The 20551-nt window shown below is 43.0% G+C and overlaps 1 protein-coding gene across 2 annotated transcripts in view; it reads right to left on the reverse strand.

The window, feature by feature from the left end:
- tc2n (tandem C2 domains, nuclear) overlaps window positions 1-20551 on the reverse strand; it is a 70310-nt gene that overhangs the window by 12589 nt on the left and 37170 nt on the right. For both annotated transcript variants that reach the window (XM_043697131.2, XM_087989657.1), the window contains 5 exons: window positions 18126-18201; window positions 14253-14338; window positions 9598-9714; window positions 6715-6906; window positions 2694-2805 (listed from right to left, as the gene is read on the reverse strand). In XM_043697131.2, coding sequence (XP_043553066.1) covers window positions 2694-2805; window positions 6715-6906; window positions 9598-9714; window positions 14253-14338; window positions 18126-18201 — 583 coding nt within the window. The remainder of the gene's footprint in view (window positions 1-2693; window positions 2806-6714; window positions 6907-9597; window positions 9715-14252; window positions 14339-18125; window positions 18202-20551) is intronic.

The following is a 20551-nucleotide window of genomic DNA, read 5'->3' on the forward strand; positions in this document are numbered from 1 at the left end:
AAGGTTGCCAAATTGATAAGGCCATGCTTAAGTACCATGTCCTTCTCAACTCACTGGATTAAAAATAAGATAATAAAGCCATTGGAGAGGAGGCAGAAAAGACTTACAAAGCTGAAACCAGAAAGCAATGCTATAGACTTAAGACGATTTTTTAAATTATTAAAGGTTTTGTTTGAGTGGATACAGAAAAAAAGGGGTAGAGTTTCGTGGAGGAGACAGGTGGGTCAACGCAAATGCCACCTTGATAAGGCCCCAGCCACCACAGTCATGCTTGGGTGTGTGGAAGCAAGATGGATTGGGGTCCATCACCTCCAGACGCAGGTCTGAAGCACCAACAGATGTGGGTGGATAGTCAAGCCAGCTGAAATGCCCAATTCAGTTTACTAGGATATCAGAACAGGTTTATTAATGTCAGACCCTCATGAACAATTGATATGGTGCTTACATGTAGCTAACACCATGGGAAATACCCAAAACAGAACATGGAGCTCTAAATCTTCTTTATTGTTCTGATAAAGTTCTTTAAAACTGTCGGTCAGCAGTGAAGGCCTTTGGAGGTAGCTGATAAATTTATTCTGAAAGATGGTCACTGGACTCAAAACATTAACTCTGCTTTCCCTTCACAGATCCTGCCAAACTTGCTGAGTTTCTCCAGAAATTTCTGTTTTTGAATTGTTAAATTTGACTGCCCTGAGAAATTCATCATGATGAATCTAAGGCTCCATGAAGTTTGCTTGCAGGCCATGAAGTTCAATCATTTTCAGTCTCATCTTTGAAGATTAGATGCTCAGGATAAAATGCCAGACACGGAGGAACTCACTCGAGCTGGCCTGATAAACATCAACAGAACCTCAGGAAAGCCACAACAGAGTTGGGCCGGTCATCCAGCCAGATCGACTGATGCCGGCCTGTGGAAACCAATCTTGTACGGGGAGCTGAAATGTGGGGTGTACTCTCTCAATGGTCAAAGGAACCTGTACATGGAAACCCTGAAAACTCCATTAAGAATTTTGATATGGACATCAGGTTCTGGGCGAGGGTTATCCAGGATCACTGCTCCTGACACAGACAAGTAAAAAAATGTTGTGGCTTCCTCAAAAGTGAGTGCATATCAGACGCAGAGGGCCAAAGCAAGGGGAGAGATCATGAAGCAGCACACCATGTTGAAAATCATGGTCTGTGATATTCTGTTCTGCTTGGAGCAGAAGGGTCACACACACACACACACCCTCAGATGATGAACATAAATGACTATGTCTCAAAGGACAAATAAGGAAAGAAAGGACTTCAGCAGAGAAATATACAGCCATTAACAACACCCCACCTTTGAATGAACATCTAATACACAATGAACATCTAAGAATAGCCTCTGAGGATATGCAAAAGGAATTATGTCATTCACTTTTATTTATTTGCAAAATATGGGTGTCACTGACTCCACCAGCATTTCTTGCCCATCTCCAATTCCCCAGAGTGCAGTGAAGAAGCTATCATGTTGCTGTGGGACTCAAGTCACATGTAGACCAGACCAGGTGGTTTCCACCCCTAAAGGACATTAGTGAACCAGACAGGTTTTCCAACAATTGACAACGGTTTCATGTTCATTTGTTGCAGGATTTTAAATTCAATTTAATTCAAATTGCACCTTCTGCCAAACACAAATCCTGAGAACATTAACTGGAACTCTGGATTAACAGTCTAGCAATAATATCCTCGGTCATCACCTCCCCAAAGCCAAGGTAACATCAGAATACATGGAGCTAAAGCTTAAATCTTTAAGGCTTTGATAGGTTATAGAAATGTAGAAAATATAGAATATAGGAGCAGGAGTATGTCATTCAGTATGATCATAGCTTATTATCCAACTCAATACTCTCTTCCCACATTCTTTGGCTGTTTTTTCTTTGCTTTGTAAGTAGTTATGTTTAATAAAGGCTGGTAACATTTGCACAGTTGAAAGTTGGTTTCACTTTACTACATTCCGTAAATTGCTGAAGGTTTATCCAACCCCAGTCATAGAATCCCTACACTGTGGAAACAGACCATTCAGCCGAACAAGTCTGCACCGACTCTCTGAACAGCGTCTCACCCAGACTCACCTCCCCTACCCTCTCCCTGTAACCCTACATTTCCCATGGCTAATCCACCTAGCTTACACATCCCTGGACACCTACGGCAATTAAGAATGGCCAATCCACCTAACCTACACAACTTTGGACTGAGGGAGGAAACCAGAATACATGGAGGAAACCCACACAGACACAGGGAGAATGTGCAAACTCCACACAGACAGTCATGCGAGGTTGGAATTGAACTCGGGTCCCTGGTGCTGTGAGGTAACATGCCGCCCAATCTCTGGTCCTTTCCAGCTCTCATTTACCTGAGGGCCACTGCAAGCTCAAGTAGCAGGGTCAAACGTTACTGACTCTATGAGCCACACTGGCCCGATATTCATGAGGCCTCAGGCCTAATATCAGTCCCCTAGGGCCTCACCATTGAGGTGTTGGGATTGTACTCTGTCACCTTCCCCACTCCTAATTCAAAGATGACCATCTCCAAAGTTCTACACCAATTCTGTCATCCCCAGTGCAAGCCCTTCCAATCCATATATTTTATTGCTGAAAAATGTTACAAATATCAACTATTAACGGTCTCATTACTTGGTGATGGACAAAGTCTGTGTTAACACCTACTCAGTGTCAGAGGAGAAGAACTTGGCAGATTCTGTGCTTCCAGGATTTGCAGCTGGATCCGATTGCTGACAGCTTGGAAACATGTTCCTACTTGCAGAAGTGAATGGCAGTTCTGGGTGAAAATAGAAGGAGAAAAAGATTTATACTTCAACAGGGAATCAGAAAAATTGGAAAAAACAAGTGGAACGACAAAGAAAAGAAAGTGACAATACAAGTTCCCCCTTTCCATTGCATAGAAAAACTTGGAAATGAATTCCTAAGTGGGTTTTGAAGGATCAGAGATTGCAAAGATTGTGCTGACTTCACCCACAATAATATCAAACTTGAGTTGATTGACAGTGGTTACGGCTCTATCTGATTGAAACATGTCCATGTCCAATGTGGATCTTAAACAGGACCTGCAATGGGACACGGCTCCTGGTGGATTGTATAAATGATAACAAAAATAGCAGCTTTCATTTATTGAGCAGAAGCCAAATCCTTCACGCTTCAGGACAAATCATTCACCTTTTTTTTAAAAATGAGCTTCCTGGGTGTCCAGATGATCTGGAAATTATGTTTAGAAAGCAGCTACAGTAAAATGCAACAGGTTTTACATATTAATCCGGGACTGGCTCACACATGCCAGTTTGGAAGACAAATATCAAATACCTTTTAAATTGAGAGCAATTTCTCCCTGGGTCAACCGGTTTTGTAGGTATGTATTAAATCTATCTACCGGAACACGAAAAATCTCAATGTGATGTAAATCATGTCCTGCAATACCAGAAGGACCACTGCTGTATTATTAACTTTGATGTTAGTGTCACAATTTTAGATTGAAAAACATCAGACACTTAGCTCATTCTCACTGCTTCTTTACTATATTCCTTTTATTTAAATTATACTATACCTTCCCTAAAGCACGGTAGCACAGTGGTTAGCACTGCTGCCTCACAGCGCTAGAGACCCGGGTTCAATTCCCGCCTCAGGTGACTGACTGTGTCTGCGTGGGTTTCCTCCGGGTGCTCTGGTTTCCTCCCACAGTCCAAAGATGTGCAGGTCAGGTGAATTGGCCATACTAAATTGCCCGTAGTGTTAGGTTAGGGGTATGGGTGGGTTGAGCTTCGGTGAGTCGGGTTGGGCTGAAGGGCCTGTTTCAAACACTGTAAGTAATCTAAATTGTGCTCCTTGTTCTTTTTAATCTCATTTTTTAGTCCTCTGATCATCTACTTTGTAGTAACTTTGGGGAAAGGGTTTACCGTTTTTTTACTTTCTATCATGTGATTGAGTGACAAATGCTTAAAGGATCACTAACACTTTATAATTCACTGTAAGGGTTCCGATCGGGGTTAAAGGGCTCCTGAATGGGAAAATAAACATCTGATTCAGAAAGACAAATGTCTGCGTGGGTTTGTTCTGGGTGCTCTGGTTTCCTCCCACAGTGCAAAAATATGCAGGTTAGGTGGATTGGCCAAGCTAAATTGCCCCATAGTATCCAGGGATGTGCAGGTTAGATGGATTAGCCGATGGAAATGCAAAATTACAGGGAGAGGGTAGGGGGTTGGGTCTGGGTGGGATGATCTTCGTAAGGATCATTGTGGACCCGATGGGCTGAATGGCCTGCTTCCACACTAGGAATTTTATGATTCTTTTAATGCTCAATGCACAAGACATTAAGTGAGATAGAAGTGATGTTAAAAAAGAACAGAAACTGATTGGAATAAAGGAAACAGAAAATGTTGGAAGTAAATGACTAAGGGTGTAGGTGTGTTGTGTTGATATAGGTCTATTATTTTAATAATAGCAATATATAAATAAAGAACTGCAGCTGCTGGAAACCTGTAACAAAAACAGACAGTGCTGGAGAAAGCAGTTCTGCAGCATCGGTGAAGAGAGATAAAGTGAGTTGACGTTGAGTCCGTGATACTGCATTTTGCTTTTATTAATGGTATTTGAAACTAGGGACAAGAAGTCTCTGAAATGAAATTACTGAGGAGAAGATTGAAGCTGCTGGAAATACTCAGCAGGTCAAACAGTGTCTTTGGAAAGAGTAGCATTCAGATACAATGTCAACAGCTGCCTCATTAATTCTGGTTCTCTCTCTATAGACACTACTGGATCTGCTGAGGATTACCAGCAGTCTGAGTCATCAGTTCAGTGTCTGCTTTCGGTGACTGCTTGCTCCTGGTTTCAAATTCCATGATTAAAATGATCAACACAACCCTTCCACATGTATTCCATGACTTTACTATGATATTCTGAGAAGCACAAAGGTAGTAGACAGTGAAGAACAATTACATTTACAGGCAATAAATACTGAGTACAGACATAGTCTTTCACCATTCTGGTGGATGCTGTCAAATATTTCATACTTACCTTATGCATTTGCTCACTGCATCCTCATACACAGAATCTTCTGCCTTCACTGGTGAGTTAGGTAATAAGATTATTAGCCAGGGTGGTGGCATATCCCACTGCTTACCCACCTCCACCAGAATTATATCTGGGAGGGAATGCCCATTATCAACCTTCCCACACCACTACCCATTGAGGATCTTGCATAGCTAATGAGTAATTATTTATAGTCTAACCCAACACCTCAATGGCAGACCTCTCACCATGCAGTGTGTACGGAAGCTAAAGACATTTTGTCAGCTTCTCACCTAGTTGGGGGGGGGAATGGTCATTCAGGATTCATTAAGGGACTGGAAATCAGCAAGGGGCTGGACAGGATATTGGTTTGGCTACTTTTGGAATATTGTGTGCAATTCTGGTCTCCCTCCTACAGGAAGAACGTTGTGAAACTTGAAAGGATTCAGAAAAGGTTTACAAGGATGTTGCCAGGGTTGGAGGGTTTGAGCTGTAGGGAGAGGCTGAATAGGCTGGGCTGTTTTCCCTGGAGTGTCGGAGGCTGAGGGGTGACCTTATGGTCTTATCTCTGAGATGGGGGAGTCCAGAACTAGAAGGCATAGGTTTAGGATGAGAAAGGAAACATTTAAAAGGGACCTAAGGGGCAAAGTTTTCAAGCAAAGGGTGGTACATGTATGGAATGAGCTGCCAGAAGAAGTGGTGGAGGTTAGTACAATTACAACATTTAAAAGGAGGTGGGTGGGTATATGATTAGGAAGGGTTTAAAGAGATATGGGCCAAGTGCTGGCAAATGGAATTAGATTAATTTAGAATACTGGTTGGCATGGACAAGTTGGACTGAAGGGTCTATTTCTGTGCTGTAGATCTCAATGACTCTATGGAGATCCACTGCTGCCAGCACTGCTGGCCCTTCTTCCCATAATAATCAACAGCCTCTAAACCAAAACAAAACAACCCTAACTTCATACAAAGGTACAAAGAAGAGTAGCCCTTTTGGCCCTTTAAGCCTGCTCTGCCATTCAATAAAAACCATGGCTGATCTGATTATACCTGTGACCAAGGTCCCTCCACCATCCTGGATCTCTGGTGGGTCTTCTTCTAGCTGCGGCCACAGCGGCCTGGCCTAATAGCAACAGGCCACTGAATGGCCTCAGCTGTCATTGGGTGAGACCTTCACCTCCAGGGTCTTGATTCCAGGTGAAGGATCACTCAGGCCTTGCCACTGCCTGATTGGCATGTGAGTTGAGAGGTCTTCCCATAAAAAGAGACAGCATGGGTCCCTTAATGGCTCTCCAGTCAGGAAACATGACCCCCCTCTCAATCCTTTGATGAAATCTTGCCCCAGGATGCAGCAAAACATATTGTGGGCTTGTTCCTGCTGATGAACCTTGCCCTACTGTAAGTGCATGTTGGGAAATCATAGAAAATAATTTTTCCCACAACTTTCCACCCGTTCCTTTAAAATAGGTTGTGGAAACCATACAAATTATATAGTCACCTCGCTCCCAGTGGACAAAAGTCACCAAATATAAATGGTGGCCTACCTCCCAACTACTCCCATCCCTCCCAACTCCTTAAACTGATCCTAAAGTTCATAAAGCCATCATCATAGAAAACCTGAAATAAAATTTCAAAACAACCTAATGATCACCAATAACCAAAAACTCACCGGTGATTTTGAAGGTGGAGTAATATCAAGCCAGAGGTTTGATTCCACATTGCTTAACTCTCTAAGTGACATTGAGCATTCACCAACAATCCTCTTCCGTGGAGTCTGAGTCGTAACACTGATAACCAGGCCATGTGTTTTGAGAATAGGCAGTGAAAGATTAAACACAAACGTTTCCATAAACAGCAAATCCTGAAAACAAGGACAGAAAAGAGAGAGTGGGTTAATCTTTGAACCAACAGGGCTGCAAAAGCCCCTGACTAATTTGCCTCCATATTAACTACTTCGCACCTGCTGTTGTTATCTTCCCCAAACATGATGGCATGCTCCCCCCCCCCACCTCAGATCGCACTCCTCATCTTCCATGTTGGTCCATCTCCCAACTGATCCCAAACCCTCTCGCCCCCCTCCCAAACTCCTATTCACACCAAACACCTCATGCTCATGTCCTCATCTCTCCTTCTCACTGTGAAACCTCTGTTGCCATCTCCTAAATCTTGATCTCCCACTTCCTCCCTTTTGTTAAGGCCTCAGTCCCTCAGACACTGACATTATGCTCCACTCTCAACTGCCTGTCCTGAGGACTCCTGGCTACAATATCCTGTCTCTAATCCTCCTGCCCAGATGCTGGCCTATCTATCAATTTGCTCCGGCTACCAGGAAGGAAATAGAAGGAAATAAAAGGTGGTCCCAAAGGGTCTTCTACTCTGAATACTACAAATTATTTCCCCATCCCACAATGGGATTCCAGGGTTTGTAATTTCGTGAATTAAATATTCAGAATGGGATGGGGTTTCAATTCAAGATTTCAATTGAGTGAATGAACTCAAATGACTATTAGGTTGTCCCAAAAAGTTACATTACAGTTAAAAATCCAGAACAACACCAACTATGATCACGATCAGGAATTTGGAAAAGTAATTTTTTTCTCCCACGTAGCATTTCCACATAATATAATACATGGGTTGTGAAGCACTTGGATGCATTCTGAGCAAACGATACGAAGCTAAAAAAGTAAATGTTGATATTCAGCAAATGGTGTGGAGAATTTCGTATGCTCTTTTACAATTGAGCACAGCTAACATCTCTGGCCCACTTGACTTTCCATCCATGAACATCGACTGCAGTACTCCCACCACCCACTCTCCTAACGTGAAGCTTTGCACTGAGGCAGTTAATTTTTAAATTTATCTCAATTTCCTAGGTAGCAAAACACCACCAAAATGACTCAATTCAGTCGTTTTGAAGAAACTGTTCATTTATTTGAAACAGTTATCTAAATAAGATCAATGATGTCTCATTTCAGGTTAATATTTACTCAATATAAAATACATAGAACATTACAGCACACTTGGGCCCTCAGTACCAGTCACTCAGTAACACTTTTCATATCACAAAGTTCCACACTCTGCCAGCAAGGAGAGTCAATATTTGTACAAATAATGGATAACCTCCTATACAGTCTACCCAAATTCAGCACTAGTTCCCACCACCACACCCAGGGCAATCAGGACTACTCAGAAATTTGACTAAATTTGTCCCTGTACATCCAGGTTGGAAAGGTAGTGATACAGCAATCATATTCTAAATATTAACACTATCAGCATGTGACACTCTGGCTTGGATAGATTGTTGCCACCAATTCTCCTTTCTCTGTCTAGTTGTTACTTATAGATGATATTCCACAGCCAAGTCTTAGCAAAAGAGGCACTTATCTTACAAAATAATATTGTTTATTGCATGATCATAAAGTCACCATTGTCCTACCAGACCATACAGCTGCTCTCTCTTTACAGAGACGATTGGAAGTGGTTTAACCTGAGGGTCACCATACCTCAAGTAAGGGGACAGGTCAAAAAAGGTGAGTCTTCATATTAACCTCACCTGATATAGGAATTAAACCCACACACTGTTGGCATCATGAATTAACTACCCAGCCAACTGAGCTATCTTTGCATGATGGCAATAGTGACCTGCTAGGCATGATTAGTAAGGACTCACAGGATCTGTTCCTTTTGGATACTGAGATTAACTGTCTCCATCCAAAGACTGTGAGACTGTGATTTGGAGAAAGTAAGGACTGCAGATGCTGGAGATCAGAGTCAAAGAGTGTAGTGCTGGGAAAGCACAGCCAGTCAGGCAGCATCCGAGGAACAGGTTAGTCGACGTTTTGAGCATAAGCTCTTAATTTTTCCTGATGAAGAGCTTATGCTTGAAATTTCGACTCTCCTGCCCCTCAGGTGCTGCCTGACTAGCTGTGCTTTTCCAGCACCACACTCTTCGAGACTGTGATTTGGTTGATCTTAATGTAAGATGAACATTACTCCTTCAGAACCTTGCCTTGACAGCAATGCTTTTCGATGTAAGGCTTGAGTTCTCAATGAAGTACTTAAATGAAAAAAAAACAAAAGAACTGCTGATGTTGGAAATCAGAATCAAAAACAGAAATTGTCAAAAAAGCTCAGCAGGTCTGACAGCGTCTGTGGAGAGAAAGCGAAGTTGATATTTCGGGTTCTGAAGAAGGGTCACTGGACCCAAAACGTTAACTGGGCCCAAAACATTAACTCTTCTTTCTCTCCACAGATATCACCAGACCTACTGAGTTTCTCCAGCAATTTCTGTTTTTGTACTTAAATAATTGCTGTGGGTTTGGATCACATATAGACCAGATCAAGTAAAGATGGCAGTTTCCTTCCCTAAACGACATTAGTGACATTGAAGCGATTATATGGTCATTTTTGGTATTAATATCATCACAGCTCTGACTGTTCAAATGCAGGAACAGCATGGAATATAGAGATGAAAACAAAATTTTAGCAGATGGTTACATGCTTACAGCAATAACTTCACAAAGAGGTTCTGACTTTGCTGAAGAATACTTACACTGGCACCATCTTTTACAGAAGATTTGAAGTGCACAGGCTTTGGTAATGTTATTGTTCCTTTCAGATAAACAGTAACCTTTTCTGCAGATTTACTGCGCAGATACAAGTCTCTAATCTGTTCAAGGATGAGAATATAATTATTTACAACTCATTAATTCACAGAATGGCAATATAATAATACTATCCTATTTTAATTTGAATAATTTAATAAAGAGGTTTTAACACTTGCTGTTTTATTAATGCTGCTTACTTTTTAGTGTACAAGTTAACTGAGTTATTAGCAGGGGCGTTTATCATATGTTGCACACTGCGTCTATTAGAAAATAGAACATAGAACATAGAACAATACAGCACAGAACAGGCCCTTCGGCCCACGATGATGTGCTAAACATTTGTCCTAGCTTAAGCACCTATCCATGTATCTATCCAATTGCCGCTTAAAGGTCACCAATGATTCTGACTCTGCCACTCCCACAGGCAGCTCATTCCATGCCCCCACCTTTACTCTCTGGGTAAAGAACCTACCCCTGACATCCCCCCTATACCTTCCACCCTTCACCTTAAATTTATGTCCCCTTGTAACACTCTGTTGTACCCGGGAAAAAAGTCTCTGACTGTCTATCCTATCTAGTCCCCTGATCATCTTATAAACCTCTATCAAGTCACCCCTCATCCTTACCCATTCCAATGAGAAAAGGCCTAGCACTTTCAACCTATCCTCGTACAACCTATTCTCCATTCCAGGCAACATCCTGGTAAATCTCCTCTGCACTCTCTCCAAAGCTTCCACATCTTTCCTAAAATGAGGCGACCAGAACTGTACACAGCACTCCAAATGTGGCCTTACCAAGGTCCTGTACAACTGCAACATCACCTCACGACTCTTGAATTCAATCCCTCTGCTAATGAACGCTAATACACCATAGGCCTTCTTACAAGCTCTATCCACCTGAGTGGCAACTTTCAAAGATCTATGAACATAGACCCCAAGATTCCTCTGCTCCTCCACCTTACTAATAACCCTACCGTTAACCCTGTATTCCGCATTCTTATTTGTCCTTCCAAAATGGACAACCTCACACTTGACAGGGTTGAACTCCATCTGCCACTCCTCAGCCCAGCTCTGCATCATATCTAAGTCCCTTTGCAGCCGACAACAGCCCTCCTCACTATCCACAACTCCACCAATCTTCGTATCGTCTGCAAATTTACTGACCCACCCTTCGACTCCCTCTTCCAAGTCATTAATAAACATTACAAACAGCAGAGGATGCAGAACTGATACTTGCAGAACTCCACTTGTAACTGGGCTCCTGGCTGAATATTTACCATCTACCACCACTCTCTGACTTCGGCTGGTTAGCCAGTTCTCTATCCAACTGGCCAAATTTCCCACTATTCCATGCCTCCTGACTTTCTGCATAAGCCTACCATGGGGAACCTTATCAAATGCCTTACTAAAATCCATGTATACTACATCCACTGCTCTACCCTCATCCACATGCTTGGTTACCTCCTCAAAGAATTCAATAAGACTTGTAGGGCAAGACCTACCCCTCACAAATCCGTGCTGGCTGACCCTAATCAAGCAGTGTCTTTCCAGATACTCATAAATCCTATCCCTCAGTACCCTTTCCATTACTTTGCCTACCACCGAAGTAAGACTAACTGGCCTGTAATTCCCGGGGTTATCCCTATTCCCTTTTTTGAACAGGGGCACAACATTCGCCACTCTCCAAGTCCCCTGGTACCACCCCCGTTGACAGTGAAGACGAAAAGATCATTGCCAACGGCTCTGCAATTTCCTCTCTTGCTTCCCACATAATCCTAGGATATATCCCGTCAGGCCCGGGGGACTTGTCTATCCTCAGGTTTTTCAAAATGCCCAACATATCTTCCTTCCTAACAAGTTTCTCCTCTAGCATACCAGTCTGTTTCATACTCTCCTCTTCAACAATACGGTCCCTCTCATTTGTAAATACTGAAGAAAAGTATTCATTCAAGACCTCTCCTATCTCTTTCAACTCAATACACAGTCTCCCACTACTGACCTTGATCGGACCTACCCTCGTTCTTGTCATTCTCATGTTTCTCACATACGCATAAAAGGCCTTGGGGTTATCCTTGACCCTATCCGCCAAAGATTTTTCATGCCCTCTCTTAGCTCTCCTAATCCCTTTCTTCAGCTCTCTCCTGGCTATTCGGTATCCCTCCAACGCTCTGTCTGAACCTTGTTTCCTCAATCTTATGTAAGCCTCCTTCTTCCTCCTTACAAGACATTCAACCTCCCTTATCAACCAAGGTTCCCTCACACGACCATCTCTTTCCTGCCTGACAGGTACATACATATCAAGGACACATCGTATCGGTTCCTTGAAAAAGTTCCACATTTCCACGACATCCATCCCTGACAGCCTATGCTCCCAATTTATGCTCCTCAGATCCTGTCTTGCAGCATCATATTTACCCTTCCCCCAATTGTAAAACCTGCCCTGTTGCAAGCACCTATCTCTCTCCATAACCAAGGTGAAAGTCACAGAATTGTGGTCACCATCACCAAAATGCTCACCCACTAACAAGCCCATCACTTATCCCGGTTCATTACCAAGTACCAAATCGAATATGGCCTCCCCTCTGGTCGGACAATCTACGTACTGAGTTAGAAAAGCTTCCTGGACACACTGCACAAACACCGCCCCATCCAATCTACTTGATCTAAAGAGCTTCCAATCAATATTTGGGAAGTTGAAATCATCCATGACTACGACCCTGTGGCTTCTGCACCTTTCCAAAATCTGTTCCCAATCTGTTTCTCCACATCTCTGCTGCTATTGGGGGGCCTATAGTAAACACCCAACAAGGTGACTGCTCCTTGTTGAAAATCTTGCATATCGACACGTTTTTCTGAAAAGGAAAGATTTGAAGCCTCCAATCCCCAATCAGGAGAGGAGGAGGGGATACATTCTGAAACTGAAGAGTATGAAACCTGGATATAAAACATAACTCCAGCTAATAAATTGTTACTTATCTGCTGTTGCCATGTCCTATTTCAATGTGAAATATCTTTTTCTATATTTAGTCACATAAATACAGCAAACATTTTATTAACCGGCATCTATAGGACCAGGAATGCGCCGGTTGATCAAATATTCCAGGTAATCCAGAGATCCACATAATCCATTGAAAAATATACACTAACCAATGGAAACATAATACAAGGGTATACACATTACTGTTACACTTTATTTACAGCATACGTCACTTAAATAATAATGCAACTATGCCTTAAATAAAACTTACTGGCAGATAGCCTTCTCACTCGCACCTTCAACTGACTACTTGGACATTGCAAAGATTGCAATAATACAGTAAACTTTGCAGTATTTCAGGAATATAGTTTTTGCCAGTTTATCAAGAGCACCAGTTCATAAGTGCCGGTTAAAACAAAGTTTGCTGTAAATACTGAATACATGATTTACACTAAAAGTACACAGGCCCAATTTGAGACCAGTTCTGACCCAGTCCTACTTCAGAGACACTGCCAGGTTCCCTGTTTCTAGACAAGGGGCTGGATTTTATGGGTGGGCAGACTCTCACTTGCCCCATTCCTGGAAGAAACGTGGGCCTAAACGAAAACAGCCTTAACTAAGCTGAGCATCAGACTACAAGCAGTTCTACAAAGCAGCTTCATGGATGCCAGAGTCAGGTATATCCTGGAGTTTGGGCCAGGGAGGGATCAGATACCCAAAGCAAGAGAATGGGGATGTGCTGGTGTGGCTGTGCTTTTTGGGGGCCAGACACAGAGAGAAGAGCAAGTCCAGACGATCTTAGGTAGAGTGCTCCCCCCACCAACATACATCGGCATATGCCACAGTATGTATCCTCCCCTCTTCTTCCTGCCTGTCATCACATTTGGTGACAAGTTGGCCTTTTCTATCTCACTCACCTTCTACTGCCGATTGTATTATGGCAGTGGAGGCAGATTGAGGGCCTTAAGGGAGCAATAATTTGATCATTTGGACCTCAATAGAAAGATGGACAGGCAGGAGTAGAGACTATACCCTCCCTCTCCCACCCCCATTAATCTCACCTTCGCGACTCCACCTACCCCGTATCATGGAGACAATGTTTGGGGTTGTCGTAACAATATCAGTCTAGCCACCAAACACGCTTAGTTTTGGGGGAGATGAGGATGGGAAATAAAATCCACTTGCACATTCCCCAAATTAGGAAATATTGAATAATTATATAAAGGTGAAGAGCAGCTCGCAAAAGAATGGACTTACAGATTATTGTTGCAACAGTAATAGAAACACCAGCAAATTGGACACCATCATTCAGGGGATGGGTTGAAAAGTGGAGAGAAAATAAATTGTAGCAACACTACAACACAGCTTCCACTGTACAGAAATATAAAACAAAGAACTGAGGATGCTGGAAAACGGAAATAAAAACATAATTTGCTGAAAAAATCAGCAGGTCTGGCAGCATTTATGGATTGATTTTTGAATTCCAGTAACTTTTCTTCAGAACTGAAGAAGGGTTACTGGACACAAAATGTTCACACTGCTTTCCCTCCATAGATGCTGCCAGACCTACTGAGTTTCTCCAGTGAGTTCTGTTTTCATTACCAAGGGCTCGGTTAGGCCTTACCTGTACTATGTTGATCCAGATTTGTTCCACATTTGGGTTGTAACTCAGTTTCAGGTTGAGCTTTCCAAAGTCATCAGGAAGTGTATCTGGAAAAAGACCGTAAACTTCTAAATGCGTATATCTTCGGTCATCCCCACATGCCATGTTTCTTGCTCTATAAGGTCCTCCATGTATTTGTGACATCCATATTTTTCCATTATGGAGATCCAGGCTGAGAAATTTTCATTTCTAATAATGCTTTGAGTAACCTGACATCCCACAGTCACTACCATTTGGTTAAAACAAATATTCTTGTACACAATAGATAGACAAATGGAATCATGGTACAGATCAGCCACAATGCAACCAAATGGGGTAGCATGCTTGAGGGGCTGACTGGCTTAGTAGTGTTGTCATAAAAGTAAGTAGTCGAGTAACTACTGGAGAAACTTCTGAATGAGGGAATTAATGTCCACTTGGAGAGTCAAGGATTAATCAGGGATAGTCAGCATATCATTGTCAGAGGAAGGTCTTGCTTAACAAATTTGATGGAATTTTTAAGGGGAGGTGACCAAGTATGTATATGAGGGTAGTGTTGTTGATGTAGTATATGGATTTCCACAAAGTCCACAACAGGAGTCAGATAAATAAGGTAAAAGCATCTAGAGTAACTTGGCAAGTTGGAGCTAAAATTGGGAGGAGACGGAGGGTGGTGGTAGAAGGCTGTTTGTGTGACTGGAGACTGGTGTGCAGTGGCATAATACAGGAATCAGTGCTGGATCCCTGCTTGATCATGATATATATAAATGATATAGAAGAAAATATGGGGTGCGGGGGATGATAAGTAAGTTTGATGACACAAAGATTGGCTTGATGGTTCACAGTGAGGAAGAAGGTCTTAGGTTACAGGTGGACATCGACAAATTAGTCAGATGGGTAGAACAGTGGCAGATGGAATTAAAACTGTGAGGTGATGCACTTTGGAAGAAATAACAAGAAGAGGGAGTACTCAATGAATGGCAAGACACTAGGAAACACAGAGGAACAGTGGAATCTTGAGGTGCTAGTGCACAGATCCCTGAAGATGGCAGGGCAGGTTAATAGAATAGTTAAGGTGGCATATAGAACACTTGCCTTTACCAATTGTGGCAGAAATTATAAGAGTAAGGAGGTTATGTTGGAGCTGTACAGAACTTTGGAGCTGGATTACTGTGTGCAGGGTCGCTGCACTATAGGAAGGATGTGACTGCACTGGAGGAGATGCAGAGGAAATTCATCCAGGTTGCTGCCTGGAAAGGAGAAGTTTAGATGTGAAGAGAGGCTGGATAAGCTCGAGTTGTCTTCTTCAGGCACAGAAGGCCTGATTGAGATGTACAAGTTTATATGAGGGGCCTTGAAAGGCCTCATGGAAAGCAGCTGTGGCAATAACAGCAGGGGCATTGTTTAAACTGTTTAAGAGAAATGCTTTCAGCCAGGGATCGGTGGAAACTTGGAATGCATTGCATGGATGAGGAGTTGAGGTGAAAAACCAAGGTGAAAGTGAGGACTGCAGATGCTTGAGATTAGAGTTGAAACTGTGGTGCTGGAAAAACACAGCAAGTCAAGCAGCATCCGAGGAGCAAGAGAATTTACGTTTCAGGCAAAAGCCTTTCATCAGGAAACCTCACAACTTTTCAAAGTACTTGAATGAGCACTTGAGTGATGGAAATTGGGACTAGAGTAGGTTTAGACTGGTTTTTTGTTGATACATTTTTGATGGGCTGAAGGGCCTCTTCAGAACTGCATGAATGTATGACAAAAGAGTTATAGATCATGGTCTAGCTACCTAAAGGAATCTTATTATAACTAATATCCTTCACAAAGGTTGAGTAAGCTTTATTCTTGTTATTATGTAAATAGGTCACTAAGGGAATGAGGGCGGGAGAGAAAAAAAATGAATAGGAACTGTCTGAAATAAATGACCATTGCAAGTGCTTTAGTCCAAGGTGCTAAACAGAAAATGACTCTTCTATTCAGTATACATCTTTTACTGGAAGATTGCAGTTTTAAAATATCTTCACCAGCAAGTGCTCCAAGTGAGATTGTAAGATACAGGGGTCCAAATTTAACACTATCCAGTCAATGGCAATGGCTGAGTGGAGGTGAGAGTTGAGCGCAGCAGGTCAGGCAGCATCCAAGGAGCAGGAGAATCTACGTTTCGGGCAGAAGCCCTTCTTCAGGAATGAGGAAAGTGTGTCCAGCAGGCTAAGATAAAAGGTAGGGAGGAGGGACTTGGGGGAGGGGCGCTGGAAATGCGAAAGGTGGAAGGAGGTCAAGATGAGGGTGATAGGCCAGAGTGGGGGTGTGGGCAGAGAGGTCAGGAAGAAGATTGCAGGTTAGGAAGGCGGTGCTGAGTTCAAGGGTTGGGACTGAAACAAGGTGGGGGGAGGGGAAATGAGGAAACTGGAGAAATCTGAGTTCATCCTTTGTGGTTGCAGGGTTCCTAGGCAGAAGATGAGGCGCTCTTCCTCCAGCCGTCGTGTTGCTATGGTCTGGCGATGGAGGAGTCCAAGGACCTGCATGTCCTTGGTGGAGTGGGAGGGGGAGTTGAAGTGTTGAGCCACGGGGTAGTTGGGTTGGTTGGTCCGGTGTCCCAGAGGAGTTCTCTGAAACGTTCCAACCAACCCAACTACCCCGTGGCTCAACACTTCAACTCCCCCTCCCACTCCACCAAGGACATGCAGGTCCTTGGACTCCTCCATCGCCAGACCATAGCAACACGACGGCTGGAGGAAGAGCGCCTCATCTTCCGCCTAGGAACCCTCCAACCACAAAGGATGAACTCAGATTTCTCCAGTTTCCTCATTTCCCCTCCCCCCACCTTGTCTCAGTCCCAACCCTCAAACTCAGCACCACCTTCCTAACCTGCAATCTTCTTCCTGACCTCTCCGCCCCCACCCCCACTCCGGCCTATCACCATCACCTTGACCTCCTTCCACCTATCGCATTTCCAATGCCCCTCCCCTAAGTCCCTCCTCCCTACCTTTTATCTTAGCCTGCTGGACACACTTTCCTCATTCCTGAGGAAGGGCTCATGCCCGAAACGTCGATTCTCCTGTTCCTTGGATGCTGCCTGACCTGCTGCGCTTTTCCAGCAATACATTTTCAGCTCTGATCTCCAGCATCTGCAGTCCTCACTTTCTCCTGGAGGTGAGAGTTGAGTCTAACCTCTCCCATGCACTACTGCTGCTGGAACCAGTCCAATGCCTGCGATTTTGCCACATTAAATAATAACTGCGACATGTCCTTCCCCAGGCTCCACTTACATTCAAATAAAAATGTGTCTTTGATTATATCTTGTCACTGCTGCCCAGTCTGAGGAAAATTAAGAAGATTTTTCAGTGACTCAATGTACAACTTATGGACATGGGGTACAAAACAGCCTCCAGCAGGGCTCTACATTGAAAACTTTGTGCTTTTGCTACAGCCCGGTGTTTGGTATGGATAGATAAGGGGTATTATGTTTCTGAGAGAGTGTATTTGAGAGAAAGAGAGAGAGAGCAAGAGAGGGAGAGAGAGAGAGAGAGTGTGCATCTGCAAGAGCAGCAGATGCCTAAAGTGCAGTGCAAAGTATTATAGAAGGAGTTACGGCGGGGGGGGGGGGGGAACAAGATAGAGGGAGAGAGAGAGAGGGAGAGAGAGAGTGAGTGCGTGTGTAAGAGAGAGAGAGAGTGACAGAGACAGATAGACAGAGAGAGAAAAACATTAACTAATTCAAGGTCAGGCATGCCATCAAACCTGTAGTGCAGAAAACCAAGGGGTTGCATTCCTTGAAACAGTTCAGTTGTACAGCTATCAACTCTATTAAAAATGCACTGTGAACTAGATCCAGGTGATATTGTTTTCAAAACTCACCTATGCTTCGAGAGCTTCCCTGGGAATCCATCAAAGAAGACAGTGTGCTGCTTATACTGGAGGCTGAACTAAACCTCTGCGTTCATAAAAAGAAAAAACACAAGTTTGATTCAGGAATGGGAAAACATTTTGTCACTTGAGCAGGAAATAGAGGAACGTGGTATTCAATTCCTTAGCATTCTTCACAGAATCACAGAACTATTAAGGTACAGAAAGAGGTCATTTAGCCTATCATGCCTGCACTGATTCTATTCCCTTGTGACAATCTTTTGTGTTATCTCTATACTCCAAATATTCATCCAATGCCTCAGCTGAACTTGCCCCCGTTTCATTGCCAGGCATTTCCTCATATTGTGAATTAATGTTTTATGTTTATATTAAACTTCGGTCAACTGCTTTGTACATGACTGCTGAAAACACACAGTTCTCCTCCATGTACTGAACAGTAAAATTAGCAGGCATTAAAGAGAACAAAGTTAAAGAAATACTGGATAGGGTGACAAGAGGTATACAATATGCAACAATTGATCCAGGTTGTGGACTGAACTATTGTGAAATCATTAGCTTCAGTGTTCTAATTTTACTGAAACTCTTTTTGTTCTAATTTTACTGAAACTCTGCTGAAACTTAGCCTAACTGATGACCCACAGAGATTTTCTCCTCACGTTGCTGGAAACAGTTGCACAGGAAATTAATCTTTTCTCTATCTTATTTTTGAGTGACTTCAGGATAATTCTGGAATGTTGGCAATTCAAAATTGATGTGTGAGGATAGTGGGTGTGGGTGGCTATCTTAGTTACTAACTTGGCAAAGTTTGTCTTAGGTTTGAAAAAGAATATACTGTGCACAGTGAAAGGAAATTCTAAACAGTGATTGCTCATTTTCTGGAGAAGTGCTTTCTGAACCACAAGTGGCAGCTTGCTGACTCACTGCATGGTACAAAGGAAAGGACTCCTCCCTTCCCTTAATTTAAAGGGATTATTCCACATAGCATTGCTGTCCATTGAAATCTTTTCAAGGCATGGTGTTTAAAAACACATTGGCACATACCTGAAGAAAGTTAATTAAAGCTACTGTGAAGGAGCAGTCACGCTGCATTATTGCCAGAAACCGAGATAACCTTGTCGAATGTCTTTAAGGAAAAGGTATATTTTTGAACAGTAAAGGAATTAAGTGTTACGGTGAGTTGGTGGGTGAGTGGATCTGAGTCCATGAAAAGATCAGCCATGATCTTATTGAATGGTAGAGCGGACTTGAGGGGCCAGGTAGCCTACTCTTATGTAACCTTCTTCCGTGCTGAAAAACCGTCAATCAGAAAGGGTTCACCAAGTATTGAAGGTGCGTACATTTCTGTTGCATGTCACGGTTGAATGAAAAACCCTGACGTCAATACTCCAAGGCAAGATGTGAAGCATAGCTTTTTTAAAAAGAAATCTGGTAAATGAGGGTTATAAAAATAATTACCGAGGTTTTCCAGCTTGTTGAAACCCCCCGTGCCCCCCCCCCCCCCCCATGTACATTCGTCAAACACATGTGTATATAGTCCACTGACGTAGTCTAGTAAGCTACTCCACTGCAAGAAAAATATCTAGCCAGTCTAACATTATGGGAGGTTCCTCGCCTTAAAAAACTGCACTGTTCTACACAGAAGACCAATACTGCTGTCAAAGAAAGCATTTTTGGAATCAGTGTTACTTGAAATAGCTAACAATACAATCTTATCTGAAAGGCACCTCAATGACTGACATTCATTGAATCCCCACTTGGACTTTCCAGTAACATCACTCAACCCTTACACTGTAGCACTGGATTCCAATGCTTTGGACAGAGAGGCCATGAGGATTTCCAAAGATTTACGGAATGGCTAGAGCATCAAGAGAGGCCATTTAGTCCATCATTCTGTGCCTGATCTCTGCAAGAGAAACTGAGTTCACTCACCATTACCCCAGTCTTTCATTGCTAGCATTGCCAATGTTCTGACTTACGGTGATTTCCCATTCCTTGTTGAGATCTATGAGTGAACCTGCATTGGTTGTGTCAGGTCTTTAGAGGGGGGTGAGGAGAGTGGTGTTAAACTGGAGGCGGCTGTGCAATTAGGAAGGGATATGCAGAGAGAAAGAAAGGGTCTGGTCAGGGAAAGGGTTGGGTGGAGTGGTAGGGTTAGGGGTCTGGGCTTTAAGGAGTTAAGGTTATAATTGGTGCAGGGGTAAAAGGAGGTGGGTGAGTCTGACATTCAGTTTAATAATTACTCAGAAATTAAAGTAGGTTTTTAATCCTCTACCTTTCCCTCAATAATTATCAGTTTAACTGCACCAGAACCCTCCAAAATGTAATCATTTGTTTCAGGTGGTTTCAGACTCAGGGAAATTGTCCAGCAGAATCTGAGTAAATTCCTGCTACATCTGGAATTTCTCATGGTTCTTGCA

This window comes from Chiloscyllium plagiosum, unplaced genomic scaffold (assembly GCF_037043375.1).
Source record: "Chiloscyllium plagiosum isolate Xiang-an unplaced genomic scaffold, Cpla_swu_hap1 HiC_scaffold_8, whole genome shotgun sequence".
In the NCBI taxonomy this organism is placed as follows: Eukaryota; Metazoa; Chordata; class Chondrichthyes; order Orectolobiformes; family Hemiscylliidae; genus Chiloscyllium; species Chiloscyllium plagiosum.